The sequence below is a fragment of the Oncorhynchus mykiss genome, chromosome 18, assembly GCF_013265735.2.
Source record: "Oncorhynchus mykiss isolate Arlee chromosome 18, USDA_OmykA_1.1, whole genome shotgun sequence".
NCBI classification, from domain to species: domain Eukaryota; kingdom Metazoa; phylum Chordata; class Actinopteri; order Salmoniformes; family Salmonidae; genus Oncorhynchus; species Oncorhynchus mykiss.
In genome coordinates, this window is record NC_048582.1 from 52,905,920 (window position 1) to 52,930,215 (window position 24,296).

Sequence of the window (24,296 nt, forward strand, 5' to 3'; positions counted from 1 at the left end):
CTAGAGAGATCTGGGAGTAACATGGGTTGGGAAAATCAGACCACTGCACTAGTTTACACTGGACTATTTTACATCAAACTACATGTAAACGATTGCCAAAATTACAGATCAAGTTAAGGAGTGATTTCCATTTGTGGCCCTCCAGACTAGATACCAAATGGCCACACATTGTAATGTGATTAATCTGACGCAGCGACAATGAGAAGTAGCCTAGTGAAACTGCTTGTTCAGTAGTAGACTTTGGAGAGAGTCTGCAGTTGAAAGTCTGCTGCCTATACCTATTTAAACATGTCTATTTTTTATATTTATGTTCGGCTTTGTATGTTTTATAAACGTGTTGGTTATGTTATATAAAACGTGTATATTCTTGTATAGGCCTATCACCCACTAATTAGGGTTGACTCTGTAGCCTACAGACTTCCCCCTCCCCTGCCACGTCGAGACATTCCAGAGAGAGAGAGAGAGAGGGTCACACACAGAAACACCCCCTGAAAAACTCAGACACTTTTCCACCGCCACGCCATAGCCAAGCCTTGCGTAATAGCCCTATAGACTGTACATGTGTGACTGAATGTAAACTAGGCCTATTCTACAGTAGTAGTTTGTGTTTGTTGGTCTTGCGGTGGGGATGTAGTTTATTTGGTCTCTAGCTGTGACTATTACCCCTCCGTTTGGCGTTTCCACGTCTACATATCTGTTGTGCGCTACTGCGCCTGCGCCATACGTGGTACCCAAATCCTCCCATTCAATTCAATCCCGAACAGACAGGGATCAAGGGAAGAAGACAAGAACTGGAAGCAGAAGACCAGAGGAATCGGAACAATCGGAACAATCGGGGGAAAAAGAAAGAGAGCGACAACAACCGTTACAAGTCACGGTTATCCACCCTACTTTTTGTCGGTAAAGGAGAGGCGTGTGAAGATGAAACAGTGCGTGCACGGGATGATATATCTGGCGGTTCTGGTGGCGTTTGCCGCCTGTGACGCCCCTCCGGTACCGTTAGATGACATCGTGATTGAGAAAACGTTCGTGCCGGAGCAGTGCGTGCGCGCTGTGAAAGTAGGGGATTATGTTCGCTACCATTATAATGGCATGTTCCCGGATGGAAAGAAATTTGACTCCAGGTAAGAAAGTTTTTATTTTCCACTCTTCTCCACTCCTGTAGTTCCTGCACGCAGTTCACGTTGCAGAGAGTAGCGTGCACGTCAATAAATTTAAGCGTGCGTTTTATTAGCCGGTCGGACCAAACAGCCACGCAGGCAGAGAGAACGAGAGCCCCCATTGACTGAGAGAGAGGGAGACTCTTCATGCAGTCTCCAAGTCTGAACTAAATAAATAGTGAAACTATATTTTTACTCCAGAGTAAACAGTCATATTCTGCTACTAAATACACCGGGTGATAATATATGGTTCGTTAACCAACTGCAAGGACGTACACATGTAGGCCTTCCTAGCCTACTCTAGAGCATGCACACACAGGTAGCATATCTGGTGTGTGAGTGTATGTAACGTATGGCCAGCAGAGTGATCATGTAAAATAAAAAAATACTACAAATATGAATGAATTCATTAATGTAAACCCTTGGGCAGAAATAGACCAGTAGGCCCAATAAGTAATGTGCGTGGCAGAACTGAGATACAGTTGGCCAGTGTAGTAGGCTAGGCCTAGTGATACGACATGGTAACCACAGTCTCACTGCAGCCAACCAAGTACTACTGTCTGGACAGAGAGATACATGACTGAATGACTGAGTGAATCAGTGAAGTAAGTGAGTGAATGAATACATGAACGAATGGACATTTTTCCCTTGTTTCTTGTCTTTCTTTCTGTCTTTTTTGTTTGAGATGTTGGCAGCTCCCATAACTTGTGTGTGTTGCAGCTATGACCGCAGCAGCACCTACAATGTGTATGTGGGTAAGAAGCAGCTGATTGAAGGGATGGACAGAGCTCTGGTAGGGATGTGTGTCAACGAGAGACGACTGGTCAAGATTCCCCCACAACTGGCCTACGGGAAGGAAGGATACGGTAATCATAATAATCATATAATCATAATCATATAATGGAGTTTTAGCTTATAATTGAGGTTTGGGAGCAAAGACATCTCAACTCCTCCCCTATAACCAATCAATAACTATATTTATACTTACCTGTTCTACCTGTAACCTGTGTGTTTTGCATGTAACAATAAACATAGCTAATAACTTAGTTGATAATATAGCTTGTAACATGGTTATAGACATTGTTGTCTCTTGTCTGTTTGATTAATAGTGCAGCTGCAAAGGTAGCAGTGTGTGTGGGTGGTTGGATCTGTGTGTTTTTAGGTTTGTGTGTGTGTAGAAGCTGGTGTTTACTGTTCGGAGGTATTCATAAACACCAAGCATTAATGCAAGCTTGACAGGAAGTGGGTGGTCCATGTTGAATTGGGTCACAGTGACATCACAGACCAGGAAGTGCTGCTTGTTAATGTTATGGGAAGCTGCATGGTGGCTTGAGATTTTTTTATTTATTTTATTTCACCTTTATTTAACCAGGTAGGCTAAGTGAGAACAAGTTCTCATTTACAACTGTGACCTGGCCAAGATAAAGCAAAGCAGTGCAACACAAACAACAACACAGAGTTACACATGGAATAAACAAACATACAGTCAATAACACAATAGAGAAAAAGTCTTAATACAGTGTGTGCAAATGAGGTAAGATAAGGGAGGTAAAGGCAATAAATAGGCCATAGTGGTGAAATAATGACAATTTAGCAATTAAACACTGGAGTGATAGATGTGCAAAATATGAATGTGCAAGTAGAGATACTGGGGTGCAAAGGACCAAAAAAATTATAAATAAACAACCGTATGTGGGTGAGGAAGTTGGATGGGCTATTTACAGGTGCAGTGATCTGTGAGCTGGTCTGACAGCTGGTGCTTAAAGTTAGTGAGGGAGATATGGGTCTACAGCTTCAGTGATTTTTGCAATTCGTTCCAGTCATTGACAGCAGAGAACTGGAAGGAAAGGCGGCCAAATGAGGAATTGGCTTTGGGGATGACCAGTGAAATATACTTGCTGGAGCGCGTGCTACGGGTGGGTGCTGCTATGGTGACCAGTGGGCTGAGACAAGGCGGGGCTTAACCTAGCAAAGACTTATAGATGACCTGGAGCCAGTGGGTTTGGCGACAAATATGAAGCGAGGGCCAGCCAACGAGAGCGTACAGGTCGCAGTGATGGATAGTATATAGGACTTTGGTGACAGAACGGATGGCACTGTGATAGACTGCATCCAATTTGCTGAGTAGAGTGTTGGAGGCTATTTTGTAAATGACATCGCCGAAGTCAAGGATCGGTAGGATAGTCAGTTTTACGAGGGTATGTTTGGCAGCATAAGTGAAGGCTGCTTTGTTGCGAAATAGGAAGCCGATTCTAGATTTAATTTTAGATTGGAGATGCTTAAAACTTCTTGCGGATAAGTGGGACGCTAGCGTCCCATCTCGACAACTTCCGGTGAAATTGCAGTGCGCGAAATTCAAATTACAGAAATAGTCATAACATTCACGTTTAACATTCATGAAAATACAAATCTCATACATCAGTTAAAAGCTTAACTTCTTGTTAATCCAGCCGCTGTGTCAGATTTCAAAAAGGCTTTACTTGAAAGCACACCATGCGATTATCTGAGGACAGCGCCCAGCCCACAAAGCATTAAAAACATTTTCTAACCAGGCAGATGCGCCACGAAAGTCAGAAATAGTAATAAAATAAATCACTTACCTTTGAAGATCTTCTTCTGTTGGCACTCCAAAAGGTCCCAGCTACATCACAAATTGTTGTTTTGTTCGATGAAGTCCTTGATTATATCCCCAAAAACTCAGTTTAGCTGGTGCGCTTCATTCAATAATCCACCGGTTTTCCTCCTTCAAAATGCATACAAAATGAATCCTAAACGTTACCAATAAACTTCACCAAACAAGTCAAACAACTTTTATAATCAAACCTTAGGTACCCTAATACGTAAAGAAACAATCAAATTTAAGACGGAGAATCGTTATTGTCATTACCGGAGATAAACAACAAAGTACCCGCATTCACCAGAACGCGTAACAAACACTACAGCCAAAATGGGAGCCACTACAAATTACAAACTACAAATTCAAGCAAATTTTTCGAAAAACAAGCCTGAAACTCTTTCTAAAGACTGTTGACATCTAGTGGAAGCCCCAGGAACTGCAATCTGGGAGGTTATCCCTTCATATTAAAAATGACAGCCATAGGAATCAATGATGGGCTGATTTTTTTTTTCTGGATGGTTTGTCCTCGGGGTTTCACCTGCCATATCAGTTCTGTTATACTCACAGACATTATTTTAACAGTTTTAGAAACTGAGTGTTTTCTATCCAAATCTACCAATTATATGAACATCCTAGCTTCTGGGCCTGAGTAACAGTTAGTTTACTTTAGGCACGCTTGTCATCCAGACGTCAAAATACTGCCCCCTAGACCAAAGAGGTTAATGTGAGTCTGGAAGGAGAGTTTACAGTCTAACCAGACACCTAGGTATTTGTAGTTGTCCACATATTCTAAGTCAGAACCGTCCAGAGTGGTGATGCTGGACAGGCGAGCAGGTGCGGGCAGCGATTGGTTGAAGAGCATGCATTTAGTTTTAATTGCATTTAAGAGCAGTTGTAGGCCACGGAAGGAGAGTTGTATGGCATTGAAGCTTGTCTGGAGGTTAGTTAACACAGTGTCCAAAGAAGGGCCAGATGTATACAGAATGGTGTCGTCTGCATAGAGGTGGATCAGAGAATCACAGAGAAAAGAGTCGGCCCGAGAATTGAACCCTCTGGCACCCCCATAGAGACTGCCAGAGGTCCGGATAACAGGCCCTCCAATTTGACACACTGAACTCTGTATGAGAAGTAGTTGGTGAACCAGGCGAGGCAGTCATTGAGAAACCAAGGCTGTTGAGTCTGCCGAAAAAAATGTGGTAATTGACAGAGTCGAAAGCCTTGGCCAGGTCGATGAATACAGCTACACAGTATTGTCTGTTATCGATGGCAGTTATGATATCGTTCAGGACCTTGAGTGGGGCTGAGGTGCACCCATGACCAGCTCGGAAACCAGATTCCATAGCGGAGAAGGTAAGGTGGGATTCGAAATGGTCGGTGATCAGTTAGTTAACTTGGCTTTCGAAGACCTTAGAAAGGCAGGGTAGGATAGGTCTGTAGCAGTTTGGGTATGGAGTGTCTCCCCCTTTGAAGCTTTCCAATCTTTGGGGATCTTAGACAATACGAAAGAGAGGTTGAACAGGCTAGTAATAGGGGTTGCAACAATTTTGGCTGATAATTTTTGAAAGAGAGGGTCCATATTGTCTAGCCCTGCTAATTTGTAGGGGTCCAGATTTTGCAGTTCTCTCAGAACATCAGCTATCTGGATTTGGGTGAAGGAGAAATGGGGGAGGCTTGGGAAAGTTTCCGTGGGGAGTGCGGGGGTTGACCAGAGTAGGGGTGGCCAGGTGGAAAGCATGGCCAGCCGTAGAAAAATGCTTATTGAAATTGTCAATTATAGTGGATTTATCGGTGGTGACAGTGTTTCCCAGCCTCAGTACAGTGGGCAGCTGGGAGGAGGGGCTCTAATTCTCCATGGATTTTACAGTGTCCCAGAACTTTTTGGAGTTTGTGCTGCAGGATGCAAATTTCTGTTTGAAAAGCTAGCCTTTGCTTTCCTAACTGCCTGTGTATATTGGTTCCTAACTTCCCTGAAATGTTGCATATCGCAGGGGCTATTTGATGCTAATGCCGTACGCCACAAGATGTTTTTGTGCTGGTCAAGGGCAGTCAGGTCTAGAGTGAACCACGGGCTATATCTGTTCCTGGTTCTACATTTTTTGAATGGGGCATGCTGATTTAAGATTGTGAGGAAAGCACTTTTAAAGAATAACCAGGCATCTTCTACTGACGGAATGAGGTCTATATCCTTCCAGGATACCTGGGCCAGGTCGATTAGGAAGGCCTATCAAACGCTCCATAAATTGTTTCAGGGAGCGTTTGACAGTGATGAGGGGTGGTCGTTTGAATCGCAGACCCATACGGGCACAAGCAATGAGGCAGTGATCGCTGAGATCCTGGTTGAAGACAGCAGAGGTGTATTTGGAGGGCAGGTTGGTTAGGATGATATCTAAGAGGTTGCCCATGGTTATGGATTTGGGGTTGTACCTGGTAGGTTCATTGATCATTTGTGTGAGATTGACGGCATCAAACTTAGATTGTAGAATGGCCGCGGTGTTAAGCATGTCCCAGTTTAGGTCACCTAGCAGCACAAGCTCTGAAGATAAATGGGAGGCAATCAATTCACATATGGTGTCCAGGGCACAGCTGGGGGCAGAGGGTGGTCTATATCAAGCGGCAACGGTGACAGACTTGTTTCTGGAAAGGTGTATTTTTAAAAGTAGAAGCTCAAATTGTTTGGGCACAGACCTGGATAGTAAGACAGAACTCTGCAGGCTATCTCAACAGTAGATTGCAACTCCGCCCCCTTTGGCAGTTCTATCTTGTCGGAAAATGTTATAGTTAGGGATGGACATTTCTGGGTTTTTGGTGGCCTTCCTAAGCCAGGATTCAGACACAGCTAGGACATCCGGGTTGGCAGAGTGTGCTAAAGCAGTGAATAAAACAAACTTAGGGAGGAGGCTTCTAATGTTAACATGCATGAAACCAAGGCTTTTACAGTTACAGAAGTCAACAAATGAGAGCACCTGGGAAGTGGGAGTGGAGCTAGGCACTGCAGGGCTTGGATTCATCTCTACATCACCAGAGGAACAGAGGAGGAGTAGGATAAGGGTATGGCTAAGGGCTATAAGAACTGGCTGTCTAGTACGTTCGGGACAGAGAGTAAAAGGAGCAGGTTTCTGGGAGCGCTAGAATAGATTCAATGCATGATGTACAGACAAAGGTATGGATGTGAATAAATAGGTCACCAAGCGGACTGGTTGATTTTGCATGAGGAGAGATTAAAACAGAAATGTGTGGCCTTACTTGCAATGTAGGGACTGGTAAAAAGAGAGAGCAAGTGAGATGGAGAGAGAGAAAGGAAGATGTGGTGGCATGTATGGAGTGATAAATGTAGGTATCTACTTTGTAGAGGGAGAAAAGGAGGAGCGAGTCTCTGCCAGCAGAGAGAACAACTGCCAACTCACCAGTATGGATTTAATCACAGCCATCCTCAACTTCCCTACCCCTCCTTCTCGCCTCCTCTCATCTTCCCTCCCTCATAACAATGTCTGTTGCATATATGGTTTATAATCTCTGATTAATTGCCTTCTTCATAGAGATAATTCCATGTTCATCTGTCTAGTTTAACAATGAGAGAAAGAAGAGAGAAAGTGGAGAGACAGAATGAGAGAAAGAACAAGTGTAACTAATGTCATCCTCCCTTACTCCTCCAGGTGATGTAATCCCTTCAGACGCGATCCTCCATTTTGATGTTCTGTTGTTGGACGTGTGGAACCCTGATGATGTGGTTCAGATGAAGACGTACTACACCCCTGAGAACTGCTCTAGGAAGGTAGAGGTGTCAGACTACGTACGTTATCATTACAACGGAACACTGCTGGATGGAACACTGTTCGACTCCAGGTGAGACACGAGATAAGTTGTCGACGACAAAACACTACTAACACACACGTCATGCTACTAACACACACTACAAACACACACTACAACTATTAACACTCACTACATACTACTAACACACTATAACTACTAACACACACTACTAACACACGCTACACACTACTAACACAAACTACACACTACTAACCCGCACTACACACTTCTAACACACGCTATAGACTACTAACAGACACTACACACTACTAACACACACTACACACTACTAAGACATCTACACGCACAGGGAGAGGGATGAAGAGAGGCCCTGCAAGGAAGGAGATGATAGAGGAGAGGAGGGTTACATTTGTAGGATTTCCAATAAATACATGTCTGCTGTGTTTGTGGTCTTCTAATAAGTATTTTCTCATTCTCTCCCCATTTCCCTCCCCTCTCCCTCCCCCTGTAGCCACACCCGTATGCGTACCTATGACACCTATGTGGGGATTGGCTGGCTGATCGCTGGCATGGATCAGGGGCTTCTGGGCATGTGTGTTGGGGAGAAACGCATCATCACCATGCCCCCATCGCTAGGATACGGATCAAACGGTGATGGTTAGTAGGTGCTGCTGGGTAATGGAGTTGTTTCTGAGTGTTATCCCAGTCCAGGCCTCTCTAGTACTATTGGACCAGAGATGGCATCATCAGTGTAACTGTCTCTCCAGGTAGTGATATCCCTGGTGTTTGACGTGGTCCTACTGAACTTACATAACCCTAGTCTAACCCTCCTATCTCTCATCCCCTTTCTTTCCATCCATCCATCCCATCCCTCTCTAGGTAGTGATATCCCACAGCAGGCCTCCCTGGTGTTTGATGTAGTCCTCTTGGACCTCCATAACCCTAAAGACGGCGTCAGTATCATCAACCAGGACATACCTCAACCCTGCCACAGGAAGAGTGTTGCTGGGGACTTCATCAGATACCACTATAACGGATCACTACTGGACGGGACCTTCTTCGACTCCAGGTGAGGAAGAGAGCGATAAAGAGAGAGTGTGTGTGACTTCATAAATGTGTACGTAGAAAATGCTCCCTTATTGCCTTTGGGCATTATTTTCCCTTTATTTGTAATTCTTCTTTTGTCCTCACGGTGGCAGTAACCTTAAACTAAACTAGATAGACAAATGAGTTCAAGATTTACTGAATGAATCCAACCAGGAGAATAAAAATGGCACTTTTATCTTATTATTTTTAAACAAGTACATTTAAGTTCAGACTGAATAAGGTGTAGAATTTAGAATCTACAACTTAGAGTTACTTAGATTTAGAAATGTAGGCAAAGGTTTTGTGTTTGTAACGTGTTTCATTCTGTACATGATTATTGTCCTCTCAGCTACTCCCGTAACCGTACATATGATTATTGTCCTCTCAGCTACTCCCGTAACCGTACATATGATTATTGTCCTCTCAGCTACTCCCGTAACCGTACATATGATTATTATCCTCTCAGCTACTCCCGTAACCGTACATATGATTATTGTCCTCTCAGCTACTCCCGTAACCGTACATATGATTATTGTCCTCTCAGCTACTCCTGTAACCGTACATATGATTATTGTCCTCTCAGCTACTCCTGTAACCGTACATATGATTATTGTCCTCTCAGCTACTCCCGTAACCGTACATATGATTATTGTCCTCTCAGCTACTCCCGTAACCGTACATATGATTATTGTCCTCTCAGCTACTCCCGTAACCGTACATATGATTATTGTCCTCTCAGCTACTCCCGTAACCGTACATATGATTATTGTCCTCTCAGCTACTCCCGTAACCGTACATATGATTATTGTCCTCTCAGCTACTCCCGTAACCGTACATATGATTATTGTCCTCTCAGCTACTCCCGTAACCGTACATATGATTATTGTCCTCTCAGCTACTCCCGTAACCGCACATATGACACCTACGTGGGTAAGGGCTATGTGATTGGTGGGATGGACGAGGGTCTGATCGGAGTCTGCATCGGAGAGAAAAGACGCATCATTATCCCACCTCACCTCGGATATGGAGAGGAGGGCACAGGTATGTATAAAATAGTGTATTTGTGTGTGGTATGTGTTGAGGTTTTCAGTGTACCATCATTTATAGAAAGGTGATTTCATCATCGCCCCCTCCTCTCTCCCCCACCAGGTACTAAGATCCCAGGTTCTGCTGTCTTGGTGTTTGATATCCATATCATAGACTTCCACAACCCATCAGACACAGTGGTGATCACTACCAACTATAAACCAGAGGTGTGTGAGACTCTGGCTAAGAAAGGAGACTTTGTTAAATACCACTACAACGCTTCACTCATGGATGGATCCTTCATCGACTCCACGTGAGTAGGAAGATACACTTGGACATGCAAGCACACGCGCACACACTTCTAACAATCGCTCTCTCCAGGTATAACTATGGGAAGACGTATAACATTGTGCTGGGAGCCAACCAGGTGGTTCCAGGGATGGAGGAGGGGCTGAAGGAGATGTGTGTTGGAGAGAGAAGACACCTGGTCATACCTCCTCATCTGGGCTACGGAGAGAGGGGAGTGGGTGAGTTACACACACGCCCACACACAAACATGGGCATAGACAAAGACACACACAAACTTGTCCACTTGCTGTTATTAACCCATTCATGTCCATTGGTGTGTTATAGATGGTGAAGTGCCGGCCAGTGCTGTCCTGATCTTCGACATCGAGATGATTGAGATGGAGGCGGGACTTCCTGATGGCTACATGTTCATCTGGAACGAGGACGTATCAGCTGACCTCTTCACTGAGATGGATGCAGATAAGGACCTACAGGTGTTGGCCTCAGAGGTACGCATCGCAGCTAAACCCCACCCTCAGCTACACACTAATAGACATACACATGACACTGTGGGTCCTCATGCATCTCACCTATTTTTTATCTGCTCTGATTGAAGACAACTGGACAGCGTATGGCTGCATCTCAGTAGTCTTAAATAGCCTCCTCTCCTTCATCTGCACTGATCTGTAAACACAAGACAAGTGAAAGCAAATATGGTGGAAGAGAAGCCCTACAGAAATAATGTTTTGTATTTCACCCATCCAGTTAATTTTGATCAGTTCAGGAAGAGAGGAGACAATCAAGTTGATTAACCGAGGCAACTGGCTAACCAATTCACAATTCTCCCTCCCTCTCTCTCCACACACCCACCCCTTTCCCTCCCCCATCCTTCTGTCCAGTTCTCAGACTACATTCTGCGTCAGGTGAACGAGGGTAAAGGACGTCTGGCCCCTGGGTTCGACGCATATCGCATCATCGAGAACATGTTTTCTAACCAGGACCGTAATGGAGACGGAAAGATCACAGAGGACGAGTTCAAACTGAAGGCCGACGAGACCACACACGATGAGCTATAAGAGAGGGGTGCAGAGTGTGTGTGTGTGTGTGTGTGTGTATGAGGGGGCTTATATGATGGCAATATAAGACAAGGAGGGTGTGTGTGTTTGTGTTTGTGAGGGATTATATTGTTGGAGGGTGGCGGGGTGAGATGGCAAAGGGTCAGATGTATAGAATTAGAGTTGGTCAGATGTCTATAGAGAACCAAAGAGAGAGGCAGGGTGTATTCTGAGTAATGGGCTGAGAATCAAATGGTGGTTTAGTTAGCTTTGACCTGTCGTCTTTCGGTGACCAGAGCAGTCTGGTGTTGGCATGGAGAGGGAATGAGAGGGGAGAATAGGAAAGCAGGAGGAATATATTTTGAGGAGATGAGCATTAGGACAAAGGCCCACGTTTTTGTTAGTAGAGCAGTTTCCCAAATCCAGCCCTTAAGTACCCCCAACAGCAAACATTTTCTTTGAAGCCTTGGACAAACTAATCATCAAGCCCTGGATGAGTTTAATATGGTGAGTTTTACAACAAAACGTGTGCTGTTGAGGGTAACGCTACTGGAGGACTGGAGTTGGGAAACAGAGGAGGAGCTTGATGTGTTTCTATTGTTGATGATGATGATGTACCTTTGTTCACCTGCTCTGGCATCACTGATGTGTTTATTATTTTATTATTGAGTTAACTGTTCAGATGGTGTTTTTTTTTGTATTTTGTTGATGTTGCCTTTTTCATCTGTGAGAGAATAAGTGCCTGACAATGATTTAGTGACAAACTCTCCTCTTTCTGAATATGATCTCTGGATCTATGTTCTATCCCCGTTTAATAGTTAGTTATGGTCTGTGGGTCAAACGGTTTCAATTTCAAATCTTCTGTCCCACCAACATATCTTATAGAGCACAATTACAGTACTATAAAAATGTTATTTATTGTATTAACAAACACCATGATAGATGCAGTCAGGTGATTGCAGAATTGCTTCTACAGTACCATCTATGCAAGTTCCGTACTATCCAGCTAACGTGTGTGTTTTAGTAAAGGTTTGCCAAATGATTCAGGTGCTAAAACTTTGTTTATATTCCTTATTGTCATGTGTACAAACGCTTCCTGTATTCTCTGCTGTCTAAGCCAATCAAGTACAATACTACACATCTAGTCATTCAGCTGCCCACTCACAACACTGTCTCCTATGCAACATTTACCTAAATGTTGGTGCCACTATCAGGTAGTTCATTGTTTTAGTTTCCCCCCAATAGATTGTGTTATAACTACGCTATGCTCTGCACACACACATCTCACCTGCACCAGCTTTGGCAAAGTGTGTGAAGTGTGTACGTGTGTGTTTGCAACAGTTGAGTTTGTTTTATATCTGATACCTTTGTTTGGTGAGAGTAATGAGTGATAATGATGCTGTAAATGTGTCGTTTCTAAGATGCATTTGAATAAATGCACTTTCCAACCCCTTTACAACAAGACCTGTCTGTCTCTCTTTAGGTGCAATGAGTGTGTGTGTGGCGCTTGCATATGGTGGGAACTGCGCAGCTGGAATAAAAACAGCCAGGGGGCGATAGGAAGGGAGGGAGAACGGAGGAGTAATGAGATAAAGAAAGAGAGAGAGGGGAAAAAAGTGGCGGTTTGAAGTGAAGATATGAAACTCCACTTCTTGGTCAAGGACACCAGAACAGAAACAGTTGTTTTCTAAGTTTGGAATGTATAACAACCATGGAGTCTATAGCGCGAGCCCCTGCCCCTGCACACACACAGTTTCTGGCCGAGGCATAGAATTGTTTTATTGGCTTATATGGTCAGGGCTAAATGTAAATGTTTCTTACAGAAGAGATATGAAAAGCATATGCATTACCATGGTAGCAACTGAAAGGGAACAGTTTGGAGATTATGTGAGTCCAACAGTTCATCTAACACCAGACTGATTCCAAACATTACACTTGATTATATGTGCATTTGACATTTACTGCATTTTCCACAGCATTTGTTGACACTCTGGATACATTCAGAAACATGACAAGACTATTCCTGGAAAATATGCAACATAAAACTAAAAAATGACAAGGGTTTGAGTAAGGAAACTGGTGTCTCTAAGTGGCCACACACATCCCCAAAGTGTGCACAGTTCCTAAATAATTTCAATGTTAAACGTTGATACTGTAGTAAACATGAGTTTTATGATTTGGAAATGTGAAGTGCCCATTTGGACTCACAGGTGTTTGGCTTGCTTGTATGACATCAAAGCGGTATTTATTATAATACTCAAATTCTCTTATTTCAAAATACAAGTAATCTCAATTTATAGCATTTTGCTCACTCAGACAACAAAAACATTTCAAAAGTTGGCCAGTTACCGGGAGGGATGGGGGCAACTTCTTGTTGTGCACGGTGCTGAAGTTCAGAACGTCTGTCAGTCAAAACCCATACAGAGCTGTGAGGCACACAGCCACAACTCTGATGTCATGTATAGCATGTTACTGAAAAGCCACTACGTTCCACTTTAGGAGCTTATTAGTGCCCCAAATCTGTATACGGGTACGAGAGTAAAGGGCTACCAACGTATAAGATACAAAAATAATATTCACATTAAACATAATAATCCACATTCAAAAAAACATCAACATCAACTGAATCTTTTATGCCTTATTTAAATGGTGAACATTGCTTGAGTATAACATTCGCTTGGTTTGCAATTAAAATATACTGTCTTGTATCTTTAAAAAAGTAAATGTAAAAAAATAGTAGTAAACATAAACAAATATTGTTTGCTCCTCTTATGCCACAATCAGTAGTCATTGAAACTAAACAGCTTTCAAGTGATTGGATGGGAGTTTATTCTGACAAGATTAGGCCCCTCCCACAGGGATGTAACTACTTCTGCTGAGCCACCAGCGACAGCTCTGGCAAGAGGGTTACCTTTAAGTAATACAAAATAGAGGAAAACCAAGAATGTTCATTTTAAAACTGACATTCGGTAACAAAATTTTACTTTATCAATCTGTGTGTGTGTGTATACGTCTCCTCAATGTCCAGCGATTGTCCAGCAGTCAGTGCTTCACCTGGAACACATGCACACACACTCTGGTCAGTTCCCTAATTTCTTAAGCACTTTGAAACAATGTTATGATCTTAGTCAGATATCACTGTACTGGCAGCAGAACAGGAGCAAATGGCTCAGCTTCAAAATGTTAGTGATCAATTTAGTGATACTCGAGCCCTGCCCATACACTGATGAAAAAACGGGCCGTACCCGGCCTTAACCCAATGTATAAGGTTGGGGCCTGCCGGGCTCGGGTAGCAGAGCTCTAACTCACGTTAAGGAAATCCAGGCCGGCGGGGTCCTCACTGAGGGCGTGGCAGATACTCTGTAGAAACAGACACACACATACAAGATCAATTACAGGTAAACTCAGCAACAACCAAAAATAAACATATTTTTCAGGACCCTGTCTTTCAAAGATAATTCATAATCCAAATCCATTGTAAAGGGTTTAAACACTGTTTCCCATGCTTGTTCAATGAACCATAAACAATGAATGAACATGCACCTGTGGAACGGTCATTAAGACACTAACAGCTTACAGACGGTAGGCAATTAAGGTCACATTTATGGAAACTTAGTAGAAAGGCCTCTTTAGTGTCCTGACTCTGAAAAACACCAAAAGAAAGATGCCCAGGGTCCCTGCTCATCTGCATGAACGTGCCTTAGGCATGCTGCAAGGAGGCATGAGGACTGCAGATGTGGCCAGGGAAATAAATTGCAAGGTCCATACTGTGAGACGCCTAAGACAGCGCTACACGGAGACAGGACGGACAGCTGATCGTCCTCACAGTGGCAGACCACGTGTAACAACACCTGCGCAGGATCAGTACATCCGAAACATCACACCTGCGGGACAGGTACAGGGTGGCAACAACAACTGCCCGAGTTACACCTGGAACGTACACCTGGAACGTACACATCATCAGCAACAACGTCGCCTATGGGCACAAACCCACCGTTGCTGGACCAGACAGTACTGGCAAAAAGTGCTCTTCACGGACGAGTTGCGGTTTGGTCTCACAAGGAGTTATGGTCGGATTCACGTTTTTCGTCGAAGGAATGAGTGTCACACCGAGGCCTGTACTCTGGAGCGGGATCGATTTGGAGGTGGTGGGTCGGATCAGAGAGTGAGGGCTAGGGCAATTCCCCCCCCCCCCCCCCCAGAAATCTCCGGGAACTCGCAGGTACGTTTCTTGGAAGAGTGGGGTTCTCAGAGCAAGAACTGGCAAATCTGGTGCAGTCCATGAGGAGGAGATGCACTGCAGGACTTAATGCAGCTGGTGGCCACACCAGACTGTTACTTTTGATTTTGACCCCCTCTTTGTTAAGGGACACATTATTACATTTATGTTATTCACGTGTCTGTGGAACTTGTTCAGTTTATGTCTCAGTTGTTGAATCTTGTTATGTTCATACAAATATTTACACATTTCAAGTTTGCTGAAAATAAACGCAGTTGACAGTGAGAGGATGTTTCTTTTTTTGCTGAGTTTAGTTATACAGTACAGCAAATACACCATCACATTTTAGTAATTTAGAATATGCTCTTATCCAGAGTGGCTTACATTGGTGCATTAATCTTAAGATAGCTAGGTGAGACAACATATCGCAATTGTAGCAAGTACATTTTCCCTCAACAAAGTAGTTATCAGCAAAGTCAGTGTTAGTAGAAAAAGACAAGTGCATTACAGTGTTACAGCAAAGATATTGTAAAGCAATAGAGACGGAGCACTCATCACCCAGCACTACAACACTGGGACAGTCTCTGTCTTAATATGGCCACAGAGGGCAGGACCCTTCCTCCATGCTGGGAGGGGGAGGGGCAGGCATCGCCATAACATCGCTTAGCATAGCAATAGTAGCCGTAACATTGGCATCAGTAGTAGGTGAAGCAGCTTTAGCTACATCTGTAGCAGAGGTGCTAGCTGTTAGCCATCGCACTAAGAGAAGCAGAAGAGAGAAAAGTGGTAGCTGCAGTGACAGTGCTAGCCGAGGGAGATGAGGTAGCTAGCTAGCTGTAAGAGGAGAGGTAGCATTAGCAGTAGTATTAGCCGTAGCATTAGCCGTAGCTTTAGCAGGCAGGTTGTTTTTGGTCTTGATGACATTGCTGCAGTAGCGTGCCCACTTCCGTGCTGGCTGAGGTAGAACATAATAGGCAGGGGGTCTGAGGAAGAAGTTGGCCCATGGGTACCAACCACCAATAGTAATACCTGCTGTGCTGGTTTCAATGGCAACCCCGGTGTCAGTAGCAGTCCAGGCGGAGTAGCTGGCTGGGTCAAGTGATGGCTGGGTCAAGGCCAAATAGCTGGGGTTGGCTGGAGATGGTGTGGTAGAGTAGAGGCTTCCTGGGGGCATAACAGTCCCAGTAGAACCGAGTCCAGTCCCAGACCTAGGGTAAGCCTGTCCACGGCAGTCCATGTCTGAGTAGCCCATCTCTGGGTAGAGCAGAACTCCAGTGTAGCCAGGTCCACTTCCAGAAGAGACAGCTCCAGGGTAGGAAGTACCAGCTAGACCTGTTGTAACAAAGCCTGCCTCTGGGTAGCCTGTTCCCCAGTTGCCCCCAGACCACCTTGCCTGTGGCTGTGACTGTGTGTTACTGGCGCTGGGGATAGGGTTAATGGAGGAGTTGGAAGTGAACTGACTAACACTGACAACTCCAGCGTAACCTGAACCAGGGTAGGTGTAACCAGGGTAGGTGTAACCAGCGTAGGTGTAACCAGGGTAGGTGTAACCAGGTAGAATCTCTGGGGGCTGTGGGTCAGTGGGGTTAGGGCTAGAGGAAATTGTAACCCCTCCAGTGTAACCCCCCTGGGCTAGTGTGGCATTGGTAGTGGGGGTATAACTCTGGAAGTTGGGGTTAGAGTTGGAGTTAGGGTTCTGGAAGTTGGGGTTAGAGTTAGGGTTCTGGAAGTTGGGGTTAGAGTTAGGGTTCTGGAAGTTGGGGTTAGAGTTAGGGTTCTGGAAGTTGGGGTTAGGTTTGAAGTTGGGGTTAGGTTTGGAGTTGGGAGTGAACTGTCGGCTCTCGTAGTTCCAGGGGTCTCTGTCCTCGGGTTCCTGTAGGGATAGCTTCCTTTTTAGCGGGTTGGGTAATGCCGCCACTATGGCGATGGCATGACCTTTTGAGTCACCCCTCATCTTCTCCCCTCCAGGGTTAGGGCCTGTTGCCCTGGTATGAGCCTCAGCGCTCTCTGCACTCTCTGGGGTGGTTAGGGCAGGAGGAAAGTGGGGGGAGCGCAACAAAGAGACAAAGTATTCCACAAATTGATCACAGTCTACGATGGAAGTCTTCTCCTTAACCCCAGAGGCGTAGACTGGATCTGGCTGGGGTGGAGGTGGAGGAGTGAGGCAGGGAGGGATGGCCGGGGGTTGGGGGGTCATGGGTTCGAGTGGGGGGGTCATGGGTCCGAGTGGGGGGGTCATGGGTCCGGTTCTTGCTGGGTGCAGGTGGGGGTAAGAGGTGTTGTTGGGAGGGTTGGCCTGGGTCTGGAGAGGTCTGACTGCTGAGGTTGGGTTGGGAGGTCTCTTGGTTGGTTGGCTGGACTGTTTGGGTAGTTGTTTGTTGACTAGGCAGGAAGGTTGGCTGGGTTTGACCTGGCTTAGGCTCGCCGCAGAAGTGGCTCTGGTGGGGGAGAATGCAGCGGGGGAGTAGGGGGAGAGCAGGGGGGGCTCAGAGGGACTAGCTCTGGGGGAGGCTTTGGAGGAACGGCTGGAGCTACGATTATGTCTCTTAGAGCGGGTGTGAGAGCGTGAGTGGTCAGAATGTCTGTTAGTGTGTTTTCGGTCACTGTGTCTGCGTTTGGTCCTGTCACTGTGCCCGTCTTTGGCTTTGTCAGTGCGTGTGAGGTCACTGTGTTTGCGAGTGTGTGTGCGGTTTCTGTGTGTGCGTTCACTGTGTGTGCGAGTAGGTTTAGCCTTTTCAGTATGTTTCTGAGACTCATTCTTGTCCGAATGTTTGTCAGTGAGCTTCTGGCTATTGGATAGTGTGTGTGTGGGTTTGCACAGTGTGTGAGTGGGTTTCATGCTAGAGGACTCTTTGGCAACAGTCAGGCTGTCGGCAGGGATACCGGAGGGCTTGGTGGCAGAATGGGGAATGAGTTTGGGTCTAGTATATTCTGGGGCTGTTGAACTGGGTTTGGGGTGTGTGCGTGAAGGTTTAAGTTTAGTTTGAGAGTCAGAGTGTGTGTTTGTGAGTTTCGGCTTAGTGTTGGATTGTGTGGATGAGGGTGTGATGGTGTGTGTCTGGTTGACAGTGTGTGTTTCAGAAGACTTGGTGACTTCAGGAGATGATAGACAGATGACAGGGGCAGTGTGACCCTCAGGGGGGCTAGACACCTTTCTCTTCTTCACCTGCTGCTGACCCCTCACCTCTGACCCCTCAACGTTAGAACAACGTTTTCCTGAGAGACAGAGAAGGAGGGAGGGAGAAAGAGAGAGATCTACATTTAATTGAATAGAGTGAGAGATATACTTAATAAGGCCCAAAGTGTGGGATATGGCCAATATACCACGGCTAAGGGCTGTTCTTATGCACGACGCCACACATAGTGCCTGGATTCAGCCCTTAGCTGTGGAATATTGGCCATATACCACAAACCCCCGAAGTGCCTTATTGCTTTAGAAACTGGTTACCAACATAATTACAACAGCACAAATATTTGCTATGATATGATATACCAAGGCAATCAACATTCAGGGCTCGAACCACCCAGTTTAGAATTACAGTATTATCATCATTTTCTGTAGCTTAACAGTAAGATAGTATTCAATTCACCCGTGTTTCTCCTACATCTCTGTGGCGGTAGGAATTGCCCCAAGGCCTGATGGGAGACCACCTGGCACTCCACAATCTCCTGCTTGACCACTATTGGTTCAGGTTTGCTGGTGACCATGGTGAGGAGTTCAGTCTGGTTCTGCTCTCTACAGATCTCCTGCAAACGGGATAGAGCTGGAGAGGGAGGGAGGGAGAGAGGTTTACAAACATATATTATGATAAATAGAGATGAAACTTAATAAGTATAGCCAGTTATAATTGTAATGGCTTAGCAGACAATAAGAAAAGAGTATCAGTATTTACCTGGCTGAAAGAGAAGGAATATAATATATATTGTTTACAGGAAAGTCATTTAACAATTTTAAATGAAGTTGTGTGGAAAAAGGATTGTGTGGTTGGGGGAGGTGGGCTTGTGAAATATACTTATTCCATGGGCAAAGCGGTGGTGATATTAATTAACAATCATTTTTATCCGAATGGACAAATTGTCCAGATTCTGCAAGGAAGATGGATTTCTTTAAATATGTCATTGGACCATAAACATATTTGGCTCATTAATCTAGTCGGTCCAAATAATGATGATCCACGCTTCTTTGAAAATATATATAATAATTTACCAAGCCTACAAGCAATACAAGACTCTATTATTATGGTGGGAGATTATAATTCAGTTTTAAATACTTCAATGGACCGTAAAGAAAACACTACAAACTATCACCCGAATGCACTTAAAGAAATCATGAATATATTGGATATACTGGAATATACTGACTCCATGATTTTTTCCCACATTTTGTTATGTTACATCCTTATTCTAAAATGTACTAAATATTTTTTTCCCCCTCATCAATCTACGCACAATACCCCATAACGACAAAGTAAAAACTGCTTTTTAGAAATGTTTGCAAATATCACATTTACATAAGTTTTCAGTCTTTTTACTCAGTACTTTGTTGAAGCACATTTGGCAGTGATTACACTGATGTTCAATCATGTTCAAGTCCAGGCTCTGGCTGGGCCACTCAAGGACATTCAGAGACCTGTCCTGAAGCCACTCCTGCGTTGTCTTGGCTTTGTGCTTGGGGTAGTTGTTCTGTTAGAAGGTGGACCTTCTCCCCAGTCTGAGGACCTGAGCGCTCTGGAGCAGGTTTTCATCAAGGATCTCTTTGTACTTTGCTCTCTCAGTATCTTTGCCTCGATCCTGACTAGTCTCCCAGTCCCTGCCGCTGAAAAACATCCCCACAGCATGATGCTGCCACCACCATGCTTCACCGTAGGGATGGTGCCAGGTTTCCTTTAGACATGACGCTTGGCATTCAGGCCACCCTACCATAAAGGCCTGATTGGTGGAGTGCTGCAGAGATGATTGTCCTTCTGGAAGGGTCTCCTATTTCCACAGAGGAACTCTGGAACTTTGTCAGAGTGACCATCGGGTTCTTGGTCACCTGCCTGACCAAGTCCCTTCTCCCCCCCCAAATTGCTCAGTTTGGCTGGGCGGCCAGCTCTAGGAAGAGTCTTGGTGGTTCCAAACTTCTTCCATTTAAGAATGATGGAGGCCACTGTGTTCTTGGGGACCTTCATTGCTGCAGAAATGTTTTGTATAGACAGATATGTGCCTTGACACAATGCTGTCTCGGAGCTCTACGGACAATTCCTTCGACCTCATGGCTTGGTTTTTGCTCTGACATGCACTGTCAACATCGGGACCTTATGCTGTATTGTGAATAGATTGATGAGGAACATTTTTTCATTTAATCCATGTTAGAATAAGGTAACGTAACAAAATGTGGAAAAAGTCTAGGAGTATGAATACTTTTCGAAAGCACTATATATGGGGGATACAACCCTTCCCTGTTCTGCAGGTTTTGCTCCGAAGAGACAGAATCATTAGTTCATTTGTTTTGATACTGTCCAAAAATAGCTTGTTTTTGGTCGCAGGTTCAGGAATGGATGAGGAATTGCACTATTTACCTGGAGCGAACTCTGCAGATAGCACTGCTGGGTGATTTGAAAAGTCATAGTCAATCTATCAATAATACTCTTAGATAAAATGTTTATTTTTATTTACAATCTGTAGAAACTATGAGAATAGAAAGGTTCAGAACTTTTGTGAAATATCACAGCACAGTTGAAAAAGATATCGTAAATAGAAAATCGGATGGTATTCAGAGATAGATGGGAGGGGTTGAGTGGAGCTGAAGGATGGGACTAAAAAGAACAAGATAACTCATGTAAAATATACTGTATCCGTAAAATGTACATACATACATACATACATATACACTGCGATGCAGTGCAGTGCCTTAGACACAGACCGACAGTGTCACCAGCAAGGTAGCCCCACACCATCACACCTCCTCCTCCATGGTGGGAACCACACATGGAGATCATCCGTTCACCTACTCTGTGTCTCACAAAGACACAGCGGTTGGAACCAAAAATCTCAAATTTGGACTTTCCACCAATGGACACCAGTAATGTCCATTGTTCATGTTTCTTGGCCCAAGCAAGTCTCTTCTTCTTATTGCTGTCCTTTAGTTGTGGTTTCTTTACAGCAATTCGACCATGAAGGCCTGATTCACGCAGTCTCCTCTGAACAGCTGATGTTGAGATGTGTCTATTACTTGAACTCTGTGAAGCATTTATTTGGGCTGCAATTTCTGAGGCTGGTAACTCTATGATAAGGGAATTTATATGTTTAAAGTAATGACTAAAGGATTCCATCCTGAAATCATATAATTGTATGAAATGTGTTAGTAGTCATAATTCCATAATATGTGTGACTAGACCATTGTGTTGCTGTGTAGTGGTGTAAGAGTTGAGAGAACAAAGAACAACAGGAAAGAGGCTCCTTCCAAGGTCCCTCTAACCTAGGGAGGGAGGGAGGGAATGGCATGGAACTGCCAGCTTGGTAGTGATAAACGAGGAATGTGGACTGTGGGGAAAGATACAGCCCGGATACTGTTTGTGTGTCTGTGTAAGTAGGTGTGTGTGTGTGGGGGGGGGGGGGGGTTATAAAATGACATGTCTTTGCACTTTTGACTTTAGAACGTTCTCTGAATAAGCCTTACGGAACTTTGCCTAATTATTATTAAACCCAGGGTCTTACAAACCTCGGGGATTGGTAAAAGCTTAAATAATTGTTTAGTTATCATCATTGGGATTGAAAATTCTCGTGACGCTCTTATGAACTTATCCTCTGCAGCAGAGGTAACTCTGGGTCTTCCTTTCCTGAGACGGTCCCCATGATAGCCAGTTTCATCATAGCGCTTGATGGTTTTTGCGACTGCACTTGAAGAAACTTTCAAAGTTGACATTTTCAGTATTGACTGACCTTCATGTCTTAAAGTAATGACGGACTGTCGTTTCTCTTTGCTTATTTGAGCTGTTCTTGCCATAATATGGACTTGGTCTTTTGCCAAATAGGGCCATCTTCTGTATACCATCCCTACCATGTCACAACACCACTAATTGTCTCAAACGCATTAGGAAGGGAACAAATTCCACAAATGTACTTTTTATAAAGCACACGAATGCCTTTCAATTAATACCAGGTGACTACCTCATGAAGCTGGTTGAGAGAATGCCAAGAGTGTGCAAAGCTGTCATCAAGGCAAAAGCTGGCTACTTTGAAGAATCTCAAATATAAAATACATTTTGATTTGTTTAACACTTATTTGGTTACTACATGATTCCATATGTGTTACTTCATAATGTTGATGTCTTCACTATTATACTACAATGTAGAAAATAGCAAAAATAAAATAAAAACCCTGGAATGAGTAGGTGTGTCCAAACTTTTGGCTGAAGTGTTATACATGCAAAAAATATATATTGGGGATTGGAAATAATGCAGACAATTACATTGATGGAAGCCACAATATTAAAGCTGATCTACCCTCTTAAAAAAAAGGAAGAGAAGTGAGTGAGTGATTTAAATCTACAGGTTCCGAAGCAACATGCAGATAATCACACTAGTCCCAGATCACCCAGAAGTCTATCAACAATCACTCACCTTTATCAAACAGCATCCGTTTGATCTCGTCAAAGTCAGCAGGGGCCAGAATCACCTCCTGTAGCGTGCCAGGCTCATCATGGTTCTGCTCCTCCACCTCCTTAGCAATCTGCATCAGTCTGGACTGTTCTGCCAACCCTCGGGCTGGTACCACACCAAGGAAATACCACGGGTACCTCATTGTCTGGGCGTGGTGGGGAGAGACTAGCGGAGATTAGCTGATGTGTTGTGAGTGTACCTTAAATATTCATTTTTATATATCTTTTTTAACTTAGATTTTATTTCACTTTTCCAATATAAAAACAGAGCAGCAAAACAGAAATGCAGAAACAAAAGCAAAAAATAAAACAACTCATGCCATAAGGTAGGAACAGTACAATATATGAAAGCAATGATATTGGCTTTCACCAAGGTATACTTAATACCTGGTTTGTGAAAGCTTTCCATTTTTCCCATTTTCTTTCAAAAACTGTTTTTGTCTTAAGGCATATGTCAAACTTTCCATGGCATAGATTATTTTAATTATATTTCTGTTTAGTTGTGTCATTGTTCTACAATCACCATTTACGTGAGTATCTAGTGTGTGTATGGTTGAGTAAGAGGTGTGTACGTGTGTGTGCCTCACCAGGTACAGCTGTCGGTGTCTGTATTTGAGGACGTGGCTGATGAGTAGAGTTTTTTCAATTTTGCTGCCACACGACACACACAGGTAGAAGGACACCTGGCCCTCACTGCAACACTCTATCATTGCACTGAGACCTACACACACACACACACACACACACACACACACACACACACCGAGAGAATGACAAAGCCCTTACAGTACTGTGGCACACACCACACGCTCGCTCACATACACACGCACAGTGAATAAAGACTCACAGAGGTAGAAAGACAAAGGTACTAAACACTGTTATCTGAACACACTCCTGGGACACTGACCGACCAAAGGCAGGCTGTTGTTGACGGAGTCTCTCAGGTTCTTGGTGGGGTGAAGGGAGTTCTCTGTGGCCCCTCCTTTTCGTGTCACCTCTTGGCTGTGTCCTAGGACGGTCCCCTGGTACTCCACCTCACACACACCTGAGAGAACACACACATACAATCATCTATTTCTGTCACCACTGCAGTGAATTCTGTGTGTGTCTCTCGATCTCAGTCTCACCAGCCAGGTTCTGTACATCTGGGGAGAATTGGACTCTGTGTCCATACAGGGAATCTGACAGAGGAGAGGACTACAGTGGTTAATAAATACGTAATAACCCAAAAACAGAACTATGTAAGTACCAGCTTGTAATTACAACTAAGTTACTATGTCTTTGACCACACTGTGTTGTTACATTGGTCAGTAGAAACTCATGCTTCCTACCCTTTAAGGGGTCCACCTCAGGCTGGGTATGAGGATGGGGCTGAGGTTCCACCTTGGGGTCCACAGGCTCCTGTTTGACAATGACTGAAGGAAGAGG

The 24,296-nt window shown here is 44.3% G+C and overlaps 2 protein-coding genes across 12 annotated transcripts in view; one reads left to right on the forward strand and one right to left on the reverse strand.

Annotated features, from left to right (window-relative positions):
- Positions 1-479: 479 nt before the first annotated feature.
- On the forward strand, positions 480-12,462 carry fkbp9 (FKBP prolyl isomerase 9). The gene is made up of 10 exons (XM_021572445.2): positions 480-1,124; positions 1,881-2,026; positions 7,431-7,620; positions 8,063-8,208; positions 8,431-8,620; positions 9,533-9,678; positions 9,787-9,976; positions 10,045-10,190; positions 10,297-10,460; positions 10,851-12,462. The coding sequence occupies exons 1-10, from the start codon at positions 922-924 to the stop codon at positions 11,025-11,027; spliced, it is 1,698 nt and encodes a 565-aa protein (XP_021428120.1). The 5' UTR covers positions 480-921; the 3' UTR covers positions 11,028-12,462.
- A 302-nt stretch (positions 12,463-12,764) lies between these two features.
- Positions 12,765-24,296, reverse strand: part of LOC110496850 — a 96,615-nt gene continuing 85,083 nt past the window's right edge. For 10 of the 11 annotated variants that reach the window (XM_036953219.1, XM_036953224.1, XM_036953225.1 and 7 more), the window contains 9 exons: positions 24,200-24,283; positions 23,996-24,049; positions 23,776-23,913; positions 23,456-23,589; positions 22,831-23,014; positions 18,816-18,989; positions 16,255-18,441; positions 14,316-14,366; positions 12,765-14,060 (listed from right to left, as the gene is read on the reverse strand). In XM_036953219.1, coding sequence (XP_036809114.1) covers positions 14,344-14,366; positions 16,255-18,441; positions 18,816-18,989; positions 22,831-23,014; positions 23,456-23,589; positions 23,776-23,913; positions 23,996-24,049; positions 24,200-24,283 — 2,978 coding nt within the window. In that variant the 3' untranslated portion in view covers positions 12,765-14,060; positions 14,316-14,343. The remainder of the gene's footprint in view (positions 14,061-14,315; positions 14,367-16,254; positions 18,442-18,815; positions 18,990-22,830; positions 23,015-23,455; positions 23,590-23,775; positions 23,914-23,995; positions 24,050-24,199; positions 24,284-24,296) is intronic. The other variant, XM_036953220.1, reaches the window with a different exon arrangement.